Here is a 14,180-nt window from a genome sequence, read left to right as displayed (position 1 = left end):
CATAGTCTTTTCCCCAAGAGGGCCAGATTGGATGAAGTGAAGGGCCGTGAGGACTCACCAAGGGGCCAACCCAAGCTGTTGAGCTTTTCGTAGGATTGAAGTTGTTGAGGATTTTACCCCAGGAAATAAAGTGCCACAGGGGCCGGATTAAACCGACCGGCGGGCCGGATGAGGCCCCGGAAAGGAACTTTGGACGTGCCTGCCATAGTCTCTTGCGGACTGACTGTTAAGACCCTGTTCAGGGAAGACAATCGGACTGGTCTGCGAGGGATCGCGAAGAGGAAGAGGAAGAGGAGGAAGAAGAAGGAGTTATCCGCTGCCCCCCCCCCGCGTCCCCTTGCCGTTGTTTCCCCTCCGCCCGCGGGAGCGCGCCGGCCCCACCGCCGGGACCCCGGAGTGCTGCTTCGGGGGGCGCCTTCTTCCCGTGGGGCAGCCCCCCCCCAGCAACAGGACCCGATGGCGCCGGACACGGGCCGGCAGCAGCCGGAGGGGCGCGGCCTGGCCAGGTGCAGGTGCGCCGAGGGGCGTGGCCGGCTCCCTCCCCCTTGTGACGTGGGGGGCGGCGATTGGCGGCGCGGGCGGGGGGCGGGGCTCACCTGCGGGGTCCGGGGGCGGCGGGCGCGACGTGCGCAGTTGGGGCTTCGCAGGCGGGCAGGATGGGGCGCAGCGCGGGGCTGATCCTGATGGCCGCGATGGTGCTGGGCGCCGCCGCCGAGGCGCTGCCAGGTGAGGGGGGGGAGGGAGGGAGGGGGTGCGGGAGTCACAGAAATAAATGGGGGGGTCCTCTTTCTTTCTTTCTTTCTCTCTCTCTCTCTCTCTCTCTCTCTCTCTCTCCCCCGACGTGTTTCTTTTTTTGGGGGGGGGGCGCCGTCAACTGCCGGCTTCCCTTCCCCCCCGGAAGGGGGCGGGGCTTCTCTTCGGTCCCCTCCCCCTCCCCGAGGGACAATGGCTGCCCGATCCCTTGTCTTTTTGGGGGTGGGGGGGTCCCATCCCTGGCCGGCCCCCCCTCCGCCCTGGTCCTCTATGGGGCCCGCGCGGGGCCTGGGAGGGGGTGGCCCCCCGGGGGGAGGGAGGGGAAAGGCGGGGCGCGGCTTCCCGGCGGCGCAGGTGAGCAGGTTCCCCTCCCCCCCCCGGGAGGAGGAGGAGGAGGAGGAAGCGCTCTCTCTGCCCAGGTGTCTCTGCCAAGCCCCCCCCCCCCGCGTGTGCCCCTTGTTCCTGGTTCAGTCCCTCGGTGCCAGGTGCGAATTCTGCCTGAGGCTTCTAGCCCTGGACAGGGGCCGCCCCATAGAGGTCTGTGCCAGGGGACTGAGCTGCCCCCTCGCCCTGGGCTGCCCCAGGAGGCCGGCCTGCCGCCCAGATCGCGTCTGCTCTTAAAGTCGAGGAAGTTGCCTGTTTACAATCATCATCATCCTCATCATTTATGATCTCTCCATCTGGCTGGGTTCGCCCCTCGTGGGGGGAGGAGTTGGGTCCCGAGTGTGGGAGCCAGAGCCGGATTGGCAGAGGCAGGGATGGCCCCATGGGCCTAGAGTTGTGCCCCCTGGCACTCTTGCGCCACTTTGGGCATTACCTGGGACGGGACTCCTGGCTGCTTTGCTTTTATTTCCGGAAAGCCCTTTCCTTGGAGCCACCCCAGGGTGGGATGTGGAGGCTGTGCTCCCTGGACCCCAGATCCCAGAACTGGAGAGTTGCAGGGGACGCCCGAGGTCATCCAGTCCCACCCCCGCAGTACAAGGCTGCGCCTGGAGCCCAGAAACCTCCCTGCCCTGCTTCCTGGGACAAAGAAAACCGCCTTTCTGGGTCAGGCTCCCGGGCTGCCTCCGCCTCCTGAACTGGCCTGACCGGGTGCAAAGGGAACCTGATCCGCAGGGCTGGGCAGCGCTCTCAAACTGGTTCAGCCTGTTGGTGGTGAGGTCACCAGAGCCGCTCTCCCTGAATCACCAGGCGGGGGGGGGGGGCTTCGCTCTCTGCCCCATGGAGGCCAGACTTCCTGGTGGGGAGGGGGCAGCCTTCCCTTTTATTATTATTATTATATTGATTAAGTTTGCATTTTATTGCATTTAAACCAATCCTTATTGTGCTCATTACATATTTGCTCAATTGAGGTTCGACTCCCCCCCCATATGGTTGCCAGAATTCATTCTTACTTCATAGCATTTATACATTTTCCCATTTACGCTTCACTCCTTCCGTTAATCACAAATTTTAAAATTAAATATTAAAAGGTACAAATCCTTAACGCTGCAAGTTTTTCTTGCAACAGCCCTGCAAGTGGGGTATTGGTTATTCCTTTCATGTCCCGCTCACCTTCCTTAAACCTAAAAAAGAGCAGCACAGGACTACCCCCTTTTCTTAATTAAAAAAAATAAAAATCACATTTTTTTGCAATTTTTTTTACAAAAACAAATCCACAATAAAAAGGAAAAAGTTTTACCATATCCATATATGAGATTCTCTGAATCTCGTGACTTACCCCCTGCATCTCATTACATTCTCCACATTTTTCATTCTCTAAATTGTCCATATTAGGGGTTTTTTTACCGTCTAGCCAACGTTTTTATTTGATTACAATGGTCTCCTAAGTAAACTATAATTTGCCCCAGGTTTTTTTTTAAGTCCTTATCTTCTTGATTCCTGAGTCTCCCTGTCAGTTTTGCCATTTCAGCATAGTTTGGTTTTTAAAAAATCAAATTCTTTCCACATAGAACACCATCACACTGCACGAATGAATCCTGGAACATCCCATCTTGACCCAGAAGGTGATTCTAAGGCAATACATGCGAATTAGCAACCGAACGATGCAAATTCTTCTCCCCGAACTGCTGTTTGTACAGAAGGCGATAAACAATTTTAAGTTAGCTGAAAGGTTTTCTGCTGTGAAGTGTGTCCTCTGATTTCCGCTTCTTGGCCTTGCCACTTGCATCATGAAGCTGTGAGATTCAGTCACAGAAGAGTCTTTGTGTTTCATTTTATGATCTGATTTCTCCACAAGTGCTTTTTTATGGCCAGGCTTTGTTGGGCCAGTTTGCCAGAGAACTTGAGCTGTTCTTGTTTTCATCCATAAGCCGCCTTGAGTTCCTGTCGGGGGAAATGGCGGAGTACAAATAAATATGTCAATAATGATCCTAAGAGACGCCCCCTAAATTCTTCCAGCATCTCCTAAGAAGAGGACTGATTAAAGTTTTAAGCTGTTAAATTAATATTGTCTCCTTGGACGTCGAGAGACATTTTGCCCAGTAATTGCTTTTTTTCGGATTCTTTCTCTCCTCCGTCATCCCCCTCCTTTATGACAGGCACGTCCAGCTCCCAAGAGACTGCGATCTGCTCCCAGTATAAAAAAAAACGCAGTGATCTACCCATTGTCCTTGCAAAGTGTTGTTGAGCTTTTAATGGGGGGGGGGGAGTGCAAAAAATTGCTCACAACCGTCCGCCGCCCTCTCCCCCCATTCTGCGATGGGGGCAGACATTCTTTTTTAAATTATTTTAAATTTTTTATTTTGAATGCAAAATTACAACAAAAATTACAAACATTGAATCCGAAATAAAACAGTACAAACAAGAAAAAAAACCAGAACACAAAAGAAAAAAGAACAACAAAGGCAACAAGAAAAAACAAAAACACACATCTCGAAATAAAACCATATCATCATTCTAATCTGGTTATTATATACATATATGGTGGGGACATTCTTTGTCCACTTGACTTAATCCCGAGATCAGTCAGGATCTACCTGTCGAGGGGTTGAACATGTCTTCTCTCAGAGGGTAACCCAACTGAGCTGAAGCCCTGGGGCAGCTGCCTGGCGTGTAGAAGGGAAAATCTCCCAGATGTGGCCTCTGTGCAAAAGGACACCCCCCCCCCCGACTGCTTCGCATGGAGGAATAGACTCCCCTTGCCCCCCCCCCCCGGGGCAGACTGGGGTCCCACCGTAGTTGAGGGCGACCCTCCTCCGGTCCTCCTTTCCCAGCAGGAGGGCGGCTGTGCCTCTGCCCATGTGAAGAGTTCTGCCAGTGGTTGGGGAAAGTGCTCTTGAGGTTGCTGCTGCTGCTTTGCCACAAAGGGAGGAGGAGAGTTTTGCCTGGAGCATCATCCTGGGGGCCGGGCCAAGGGAAGGCAGCCTGCGTATGCTCAGAGGCACACTTTCCTTCTCGTCGTGCCGCAGCATCCCGGGCAAAGCCTTGAACTCTGGCTCGCCCTTCTTTTATGATTGAGCTTTGATCTTTTAATAGCTAGGAATGTCATAAAAACAAACAGCCTGTGAGCCTGAGAAGAGATTAACTCCAAAGGGCCGCCCCGGTCCATATTTAGATCTGCATTTAACTCCCAAGTTAGAGAGAGAGCAGAAAACTCCAGCAGCATAAACAGGAAGCAGAGACTCTCTGGGTAGCTGTGCAAACTTGGCTTATCTCTGGGAGAAGCAAATGCAAATCGTCCGCCCCAAAATGTGGTTGACTCCTGTTTAAAAACAGCACCTTTCCTGTGGAGGCCGTGACTTTGGTTCACGGAGGGCTCCAGAAATGGGTGCAAGTTGGCCGATGGTGTTGGCTGTCGGGTGTCAGCAGTTGGAGCAGTTGGGGAAAGAGGGAGACAGTAATATCTATCTATCTATCTATCTATCTATCTATCTATCTATCTATCATCTATCTATCTATCTATCTATCTATCTATCTATCTATCTATCTATCTATCTGGATTAGCAAAAAGCCTTATATTCATTAAGTAGATTCCGTCAGGAAAAGAACAGAGTCTTGTGTCGCCTTTGAGACCGATGAATTTATCATGCTGTGACCCCCCCCCCCTTTGGGGCACCAGCTCCCATGCTCCTTTTCCCTTCGCCCCTCTAGGTGGGGCAGGGAGCCCCCCCCCTCTGCCTGAAACCCAGAGAGCCACTGCTGCCAGTCAGTGCAGGGAGCAAGGCGCACCGATGGTCTGACTCTGCGGGAGGCAGCTTCTGGTGTGGGTGGGGGTCCCCCTTCCCCACGAAGGAGACCCAGGGAAAGCAGCTTCTCCCGCACGGCTGCGCCTCCAGCTGTGCCATCATCCTGCAGCTTTGACTTTGTGACGTCGCTGCCGTCTGGGGGGAGGGAGAGCGATTTCGGCCCGTGGTGGCAAACACCACAAATTCTCTGGTGGCCCTTTGGGCGGCGGAGCGGAGTTAATTGAAATCCCCGACCGCCTGGGAATGTCAGGCTCTGGCATCTCGCTCAGTGCGATGGAGAGATCCTCTCCCCTGCTCAGGAGCAGCTGCCAGCAGAGTCTGCACCTCTGGGCCTGGAGCTGTCCCCTTCCCTAGCGAAGAGGGTGCAGCTGCTTTGCAGCGCCCCCTGCCTGTGGGGTGCGCGTCCTGCCTCCTCTCCCTGGTGCCTCGTTTTGCTGCCGCAGGGTTGGAGTCAAGCCAAGTTCCTGGGCTCGAGAAGGAGGAAGTTTTTTCTCCTTCGCTTCGGCTGTTTCAAGGGCAGGTCGGACAAAGCAGGTTGCAGGCAACTTGCAGCGAAGAACACAAAAATTAAAAATTGCACCAACAAATAAGACGCTGCAGTGAATCGCTACGAGAAATATGATAGCAGCCGCTCCCAAAACTTTCAGGCCCTTCCTCATTTTGGGGGGAAATAAAGCTAAACCCAGTGAGCTTCCTGGCTGAAGCGGGGATTCGAACCCTGGTCTCTCCGGTCCTGCTCCATCACCCTCAGCCTCCCCCTCCCCTCCCTGTGAGCCTCTGGATGCGTCCCCTCCTTGTCGCAATAGCCACTGAGCCTGCTGGCCCCTCTGCTTCCTTCCAGACGACTGCTACCTGCCCAAGGTGGTGGGGCGCTGCCGGGCTGCCTTCCCCCGCTGGTGGTTCAACGCCTCCAGCCAGGCTTGCCAGGAGTTCATCTACGGCGGCTGCCGGGGAAACGCCAACAATTTTGTCTCGGCCGACAAGTGTCGCCAGATCTGCGCTGCAGGTGAGTGGGGGGTTTTCTGGTGCAGGCGAATCGCCTGACTTTACGGAATTGCAATTGTTTTTTAAAATAATATTAATTATTAAGTTTTACATGACATTTAAATTCAAACACACCCGTCACCTCCTCTCTCTTGGCTTCCCTCTGCCCTTCCACGGTTACCATTATCAACCCAATTTTACATCTGCTTCTCTTATTTCTCTTATTTCTCTTATTTCCCTGTTCAGGGAAGTTTTTAATATGTAATGCTGCACTGTTTTTAACACTGATTGGGAGCCGCCCAGAGTGGCTGGGGAAACTCAGCCAGATGGGCGGGGTATAAATAATAAATTATTATTATTATTATTATTATTATTATTATTATTATTATTATTATTATTATTATTATTATTTGCTCTAGGAATATTATCCATTTTTCCATTTTATTTTTTTTGTATATTACAAGCATTACTCTAACCCTGCCAAAGTTTTTAGTTGTTTACAACTAAAATTAATTGTATTAATTGTTTTATGTATATATATAATTAGATTTCTTACCCACTGTCCACCAAAAGATCCCAGGGCAGGTTGCAACAATATACAAATGAAAACAGCAGCAAATCATGAAACAAGGATATTAAAAATCAATTTGCAACAATCCATATGTAAAAATGTACAAACATTTAAAAACAATTCCACCAATAAGAACAGTTTAAACCAGGCGTCCTCAGCCTCGGCCCTCCAGATGTTTCTGGCCTACAACTCCCATGATCCTTAGCTAGCAAGACCAGTGGTCAGGGATGATGGGAATTGTAGTCCCTAAACACCTGGAGGGCCGAGGTTGAGGAAGCCTGGTTTAAAAAATCGGTGCAATGGTTCTTTGCTTTATAAGCTGCTGTTTGTTATTACAGATTTTTTTTAACGCTAATATGAGCTGCTTAAACTCAACATTTGTTGTTGGGAAAGTGGAATACAAATATAAAATCAAATAAAATCTGAAATGGGGAGTCGGCGGATGCTGTTTAGCTCAGCACCAACACTTTGAATTGAGCTCGGAAACGTCCTGGGAGCCAATGTAGGTCTTTCAAGACCGGTGTTATGTGGTCCCGGTGGCCACTCCCAGTCCCCAGTCCAGCTGCCGCATTCTGGATTAGTTGCAGTTTCCGGGTCACCTTCAAAGGGAGCCCCACATAGATCGCGTTGCAGTAGTCCAAGCGGGAGAAAACCAGAGCATGCACCACTCTGGCCAGACAGTCCGCGGGCAGGGAGGGTCTCATCCTGTGTGGAGCTAGGAGACAGCTGACATTGAATTGACCCATGCCAGATAGACAGACAGAGAGACACACTTTATCTGTAAGCCGTGATGAGTCCCTGCTGGAGACAAAGGCAAGATAGGGATAAAGGCGGGGTATACCGTATTTTCCCATGTATAAGACGCCCCTATTTGGGGGGACTCAAAATTAAGAAAATTTCCACTCTACACTATCCATGTATAAGATGGCCCCCAATATTCAACATTATTTTATCAGAAAAAAATCCTAGTCTTATACACGGAAAAGTACAGTAAATAAATACAACCACAATGATTTGCAAGCCCCCAGCTGGACTGGAGGTCCCATTCGAGATCCCCATTCAGGCAAGACCCAAATGAAATGGAGGACCTTTCTTCCAAAGTCTGCCAAGCGCCTCTGGTGAGGTGGACTTTCTGGCTTTATAATAATAATTAATAAATAATAAATAATAATTTATTATTTCTACCCCACCCTTCCGGCTAGGTTTACCCAGCCACTCTGGGTGGCTCCCAACAAAATATTAAAAATACAATAAAACATCACACATTAAAAACAGGGCTGCCTGCAGATGTCTTCTAAAAGTCAGATAGTTGCCTATCTCCTTGACATCTGAAGGGAGGGCGTTCCACAGGGTGGGCGCCACCACCGAGAAGGCCCTCTGCCTGGTTCCCTGCAGCCTCACTTCTTGAAGGGAGGGAACTGCCAGACGGCCCTCGGAGCCGGACCCCGGAGTCCTTCAGCCTCTCCTGCTTTTCACACATTGGGAGGAGAGCAGACTCGACGTCTCCCCCTTGCCAACCCCAGGAGCTTGAAAAGATGATCTTCCCCTTTGCTGAAGAGCTGCTGTGTCCTGGAGGTCTCCCCCCCGGGCTCAGGCCCACCTTGGGGGGTCTTGGCTGCGGCCGCCTGACACACACTCTCTCGGCTTTCAGATGGCGGCCGGGGGGGCACAGAGGGAGAAGCAGCGGCACCCACCAGCAATGGTAAGGAGATGGGTGAGAAGGTCTTCGGGGGGGGGGGGGGAGCTCTGTGCCTGGCCCCTCCTTGCACAGGGAGACTCATGGCACCCTGCCCCCCAAGGATGGGTGGCCTTCCTCATATGGGCGTCCAGGAGTTTTCCGAAGGGTCCAGTGTTGGGTCTGAACTCTGGAGGAAGGGAAAGGAGATTGTGAGCCACTTCGAGACTCCTTAAGGGGAGGACGCAGGTGGCACTGTGGGTGAAACCACAGAGCCTAGGGCTTGCCGATCAGAAGGTCGGCGGTTCGAATCCCCGTGACGGGGTGAGCTCCCGTTGTTCGGCCCCAGCTCCTGCCAACCTAGCAGTTTGAAAGCACATCAAGTGCAAGTAGATAAATAGATACCGCTCTGGCGGGAAGGTAAACGGCGTTTCCGTGCGCTGCTCTGGTTTGCCAGAAGCAGCTTAGTCCTGCTGGCCACGTGACCCGGAAGCTGAACGCCAGCTCCCTCAGCCAATAAAGCAAGATGAGCGCCGCAACCCCAGAGTCGGCCATGACTGGACTTAATGGTCAGGGGTCCCTTTACCTAAGGGGAGTGAAAGGTGGGCTACCAAGTCCAAACTCCTCCCCTTCTTCTTCTTCTTCTGGAATGACTTTCTCTGCCTTCCCTCCCTGACAGCTGCATCCAGATCCGGCCACCGCCATCTTCCAGGAGATGACCGAAAGGGCTTCCAAGGTAACCGGGTGGGGCGGGGGTGGCAGCTGGAGGGGGAGAGGTGGCTCCAGCCCCCCACCACTTCTGGCTTCTCTCCAAGGGCACCTCTGAGTCTCATTTTCTCTTTCCCCCCCCTCCAGAGTTTTGCGCTGCCCCCCCTGAGGTTGGGCGCTGCCGCGGAGCCTTCCCTCGTTGGCACTTTGACCTGGAGACCCGGACCTGCAAGATGTTCATCTTTGGCGGCTGCGGGGGCAACAAGAACAACTATGACTATGAGGAGCACTGTCTCCAGTGCGCCAGAGACGGGGGTAAGAAGGGGAGGCTGGGTGCCCAGGCCAGAGCCCCCCCCCCAGGCTCCTTTCTGAGAAGCTTCCTTGCCCAGGGTGGGAGGGCAGATTCCCCCCTCCCCCAAATCCAAGGAGATTTGGAAAAGTTCCAGAGACTCCTCACTCCCTTCTCTTTAAGACTTTTATTGATTTGTTAGCCAAGGGGAAAAGGGCAAACTTAACTAAAAGAGAAAAGGGAATCAAAAATTTAAACCACGGAAGCATCACACAAGGGCACAGATCCAGGACTGCTCCAGAGTATGTTCCCTTAGCAAAGAATAAAGATTTATAGAAATAAGAGTGTTCTCCGCCTGGGAGTCTCATCCTAAAGGAGATTAGAGGTTCTCCACCGTCTCAGGTGAGCCAGGTGATTGTCCTGGTGGCTCTGAATGCGCCTCCGTGTTTGTCGAAGGCGTATCTTGTCATGCCTTGTCACAGAGCAAGAAAACCGGTCGTTCAGGCTGTGCCCTCTCAATCCTATTAGTTCCAGGAGGGCCATTTGCCAAAGCCTTGAATGTGGGCCGGCCGGTTTATTAAGACTCACGGTTTCCTGGATTTGGCAATGGGGCCCCCGGCTGCTTTGAGGTGTTTTAGAAGTCAGCTCCTACATTTGCCTCTCCCCTCCAGAGACCTGCCAGGAAGGCCCCGATCCTGTCCTCACCAGGCCTCCATTTGGGCTGGGCTCTGAGGACTCACAATTCCCGTGGCTTCTCCTGCTGGAGCATGGGGTGGTGGATTGAATTTATATGCCGCTCTGTACCCGGAGGGCTCAGGGCTGTTCACGGAAAAGATCACAATATATAAAATCAAAATAAGAACAGTAACCCAATGATACCCCCCTCCAAAAGAGCCACATTTTAAAAGGATATCGGATGTCGATCAGGTCTACCAAAGGACTGGTTAAAAAGGAACATTTCTGCCGGCGCCTAAAGGTGTATAATGGAGGCGCCAGGCGAACTTCCCTGGGGAGAGCATTCCACAGACGGGGAGCCACCTCAGAGAAGGCCCTGTTCTTGTGTTGCCACCCTCCAGACCTCTCAAGGAGGAGGCACACGAAGGAGGGCCTCAGAAAATGTTCTCAGGGTCCGGGTGGGTCCATATGGAAAGAGGCGGTCCTGGAAGTCTTGCGGTCCTGAGCCATTTAAGGCTTTAGAGGTCCAAACCAGCCCAGGACAGGGAGGCAGTGGGTGCTGCCCAGCCCCTTCTCACCCGCTGCCCTTTGTCCTGGAGGAGAGGGCTCTGCGGGGGTCCTGGGCACGAGGGCCCTGCTCTGCCCACAGCCAGAGGAAGGGATGCTTCTGAATGCTGGTCACTAGAAACCTCAGAAGGGGAGAGTGTTGCTCTGGTGCCCGGATCCTGCTTTGGGGTTCCCTGTTGGAGCACCCAGGGCCTGATCCAGCCGCAGGGCTCCCCTTGCATTCTGACACGTCTCCCCACTTTTCAGAGTTAACGGAAGAGCCGCTGGAGCCCAAGCAGCACAGCCACCTCTTCCCAGACCCCATGATCCACTCCACCAGAGGTAGGTGCCTGGAGGGGGGAGTTGTGGGGGGCAGGGGGGTCGCAGCGCCAGGCCTCTGAGTCTCCTGGAGGAGGCCAGGGGCTGCAGTGTTTGTCGTTTAAATTCTACTCAAGATTGATCCAGAGCAGAACTCTGACATATAGTTAGCATATTAAAAACTTAAACACATTGCAAGATTCCAGAGGCAATTCTATTTCAGCCAGCAGAGCTTTGCTGCTACTGAAGGCAAAGGAGCGTAATGGTCGCATATCCGATACATTCAAGATTTGCCCTGTCCAATTGCAGCAGACTTAACTTAAACTTATCATAACTTATAAGGGACGCGGGTGGCACTGTGGTCTAAACCACAGAGCCTAGGACTTGCCGATCAGAAGGTTGGCGGTTCGAATCCCCGTGACGGGCTGAGCTCCCATTGCTCAGTCCCTGCTCCTGCCAACCTAGCAGTTCGAAAGCACGTCAAAGTGCAAGTAGATAAATAGGTTGCTTCCGTGCGCTGCTCTGGTTCGCCAGAAGCGGCTTAGTCCTGCTGGCCACATGACCCGGAAGCTGTACGCCGGCTCCCTCGGCCAGTAAAGCGAGATGAGCGCCGCAACCCCAGAGTCGGTCACGACTGGACCTAATGGTCAGGGGTCCCTTTACCTTTACCATAACTTATAATAAGACTAAACCTTAAGCAAACTATGTACAGAACCCCAGAAGGAAAAGAGATAGAACGAGAAAGTGAAATCCATGCTCCTCCTGGCCTTACCATTATGGTTTGCATGCCCTTGACTGAAAGAGATAACAGGACCAGTTTAAACCAGCTGTATTCCTTTTCTGAAGGAATAGCCCAAACATCAGGAACCTTCTGCTTGCTTCTTTCAAACAGAGAAGCTTCCCGAACCCGCTTGAATTAATGAGAATAGGAAAGACCTCGACACATCAATACTTTCTGTTCTAAGAAACGCAAAGGGACAGTGTTTGGGGGAGCCTCTGAAATCCAGAGGAGATTTGCCAGGGGGGCTGGCGAAGCCTTTCCCCCCAGGGGTCTGTCCCTTGGGGGCATCTGCTCCTAGGCCGCCCCCTCCCCCAGCTGGCAGGTTTCCTGGCTCCGCCTCCAGCCTCTCCCTGGAGCTTCCCATTTGGGGAAGTGGCCTTAAGAGCGGCGCAGTCAGAAGGGCATCCCCAAAGGCAGAAATTGCCATGGAAGAGGCAACATCTCTTGGTTTCTCCTCCTGGGGGCCGAGAAGTCTCGGCTGCCACCAGTCATATATGTGTTCTCTGATCTCTTCAAATTCCTCGAGCTTTAATTTTCCTTCTGTTTCTGTTAATAGATCTCTTCATGTAGGCCATTTTCCTTCCCTATTTATTTGTTTCGTGGGGTTGCTTCTATTGGAGACAACCGCCATGGGGTTTTTTGCTCTAATGAATCTTTATGTTTCTCCCACGCTTTGAAGAGTGATATCCTGATTATATGGTTATGAAATCCTTTGTGTATTTTCCCTTTGTTATACCACAAATAGGCATGTCTTTCCAGATCTAACAGATCTGCATTTTCTAACTTAATCCAATCTCGGATCCAGGTAACGCAGGCAGCTTCATAATAACTTCCCCTGACGCTTTAACCCTTTCCCCTCTGCAGCGGTGGTGCTGGCGGTGCTTCTGGCCCTGATGGCGGCTGCCCTGCTGGGCTCCATGGTGCTCTTCCTGGTCAAGATCTGCCGGAGGAGCCCGCAGCTGAGCCTGGGGCCGGTCTGGAGCACCCTGGACGACAAGGAGTACCTGATGAGCAACGCCTACACCCTCTGAGCCCCAGGGGCAGGCGGGCTCCCTCTGGCCGGCTGGGGCTCCAGCTGCATGTAAATAATGGAGACGAGGGGCTCTCCCCCCCCGCCCTACCCGCCCCCTCTCTGGGGCCAGCTTTGTAGAACACGCTTGGATCATAAATCTCTCCCAGGGAGGGGACTTTTTTCTCATGATGCTGGTTGTCTCTCCAAGTTTGCTTGCCCCTTCTCTTCTAAGCACAGCCGCCGGGAGCAGGAACACGGTCGGGGGGGGGCTCTATCTGGGACCCCACCTCCCCGGAAAGGTTACTTGGAGCATGGGGGAGGCCTGTGCCCCAAACATGGAAGGGAAGGGCGCCTGGGCAAATGCAAGAACCTAAGATACACGGCCTGCCCCTCTCCCCCCATTTATCACAGCTGCCCTCCTCAATGCCAGTGCAAGTTGGGGGGGGCACCTCCCCACCCTTGGGATCCGCTGCTGTTCCCAGATTCCCGTGGGTCTGGTCTGTGGGAGATGCACAATGCAGGCGGTGAAGCCCATTCGTTACAGCGGGTGGTGTTTTTTTTTTTGGGGGGGGCACAACGCTGGAGTCCCTTACTCCATGAAGCTGTGACTCCTCACTGCAGGGTAGAGATGTGAAGGTAGAGAGGGAGAAACTGGCCAGGCGGGGGCCCTCTTCTTCCCCCCCCCCCAGTGGTACGAAATTTTGCTTTGTAGGGCAGGGAGCGAAGCGTCTCCCACTGAATGTTCATTCCCCTGCCCCAGTCTTCACAGCGCTGCTCCTGAGAGTTGGGGGGGGGGAGGTCAAAGTCTCTGTGGGGTCAGGAATGCCCTGCTTCTACCTGGGCGCAGTCTTTGCTGCAGGGAGCGCCCTGTGTTTTTGCGGACTTTGCCCTCTGTTTTATGGCCTCTTGCTGCGAGGGGGTGGGAAGGGACAGCGGCTGCTGTTTCTGCTTCCAGAGAGACTCCAGCCATTTCTCACACCCCAGACAGACCCCCCCCCCTGGGTGGCCCTGAGCCCCACAAGCCAAGTTTGGCCACAGGTGCTCTGCTTGCCCGGAAGGGGGCTGGCCCTGGCCCTGCTCTCCGCAGAAAGACACCCCCCAGGCAGGCAGCATGACCCCCCCCTTCAAGGCCCGCTTTGCTTTGGCCCCTTCCTCTCCTCCCTGAGCTGCTCCTGCCTTCTTCAAGGTTTCTGCTTTCTGTGTGTGTCCAACTCTGCTGGCTACGCCCTTTTGTTTTGGATCAGTTGAAGTGCGTTCTAGTTCCACATTTGCCGGAGAGGCCTTTCCTCTCTTTCTGAGCTGCTGCTGCTGCTGCCGCCTTCCCCTCTTTCCACCTGCAGCTTTCCCATCCCTCCCTCCATCCTGGCCCCTTTCCTGGCCTTCACAGGTGTGCTTTCCAGGTGTCCCTGCCAGAGTCATTGCAGCAGGAGAAGCTTCAGGAGGGGGAAAAATGGGAGGCAGGTTTTCAGTTTGGTCCCAAGTCCTCCTCTGTGGCCTTGAAATCCCCTTGTGCTTCTGGAACCGGCTGCCCTGAACATGTCTGCATCTTCCGGATCTTTGGGGCACCATCAGGCTCCGGCGGGAGGAGCAGGCAGGCCACTTCCCTGAGAATTGTGGCTCCTCCCTGGGAGCTGGGGCTGCTGGCCCTCTTCCTTTGGAGAAAACGAGGAACTGACTCCCC

At 53.4% G+C, this 14,180-nt stretch overlaps 2 protein-coding genes across 2 annotated transcripts in view; one reads left to right on the top strand and one right to left on the bottom strand.

Annotated features, from left to right (window-relative positions):
- DHX34 (DExH-box helicase 34) overlaps positions 1 to 14,180 on the bottom strand; it is a 163,470-nt gene that overhangs the window by 145,571 nt on the left and 3,719 nt on the right. The window lies entirely within an intron of this gene.
- Positions 605 to 13,950, top strand: SPINT2 (serine peptidase inhibitor, Kunitz type 2). The gene is made up of 7 exons (XM_081200650.1): positions 605 to 726; positions 5,782 to 5,946; positions 8,147 to 8,197; positions 8,850 to 8,906; positions 9,026 to 9,193; positions 10,656 to 10,730; positions 12,352 to 13,950. The coding sequence occupies exons 1-7, from the start codon at positions 657 to 659 to the stop codon at positions 12,516 to 12,518; spliced, it is 753 nt and encodes a 250-aa protein (XP_081056776.1). The 5' UTR covers positions 605 to 656; the 3' UTR covers positions 12,519 to 13,950.

This window comes from Podarcis bocagei (assembly GCF_964188305.1).
Source record: "Podarcis bocagei genome assembly, chromosome: 7".
In the NCBI taxonomy this organism is placed as follows: Eukaryota; Metazoa; Chordata; class Lepidosauria; order Squamata; family Lacertidae; genus Podarcis; species Podarcis bocagei.
Note: the sequence above shows the minus strand (reverse complement) of the source record. Positions and strands in the feature narration are given on the sequence as shown.

Excerpts from the sequence above, each read along its gene's own strand:
- SPINT2 (XM_081200650.1), top strand. The coding sequence starts at position 657 with ATGGGGCGCAGCGCGGGGCTGATCCTGATGGCCGCGATGGTGCTGGGC. Across the intron at positions 5,947-8,146 it reads TCGCCAGATCTGCGCTGCAG|ATGGCGGCCGGGGGGGCACA; the intron begins GTGAGTGGGGGG and ends CTCGGCTTTCAG. Across the intron at positions 8,198-8,849 it reads AGCGGCACCCACCAGCAATG|CTGCATCCAGATCCGGCCAC; the intron begins GTAAGGAGATGG and ends CCTCCCTGACAG.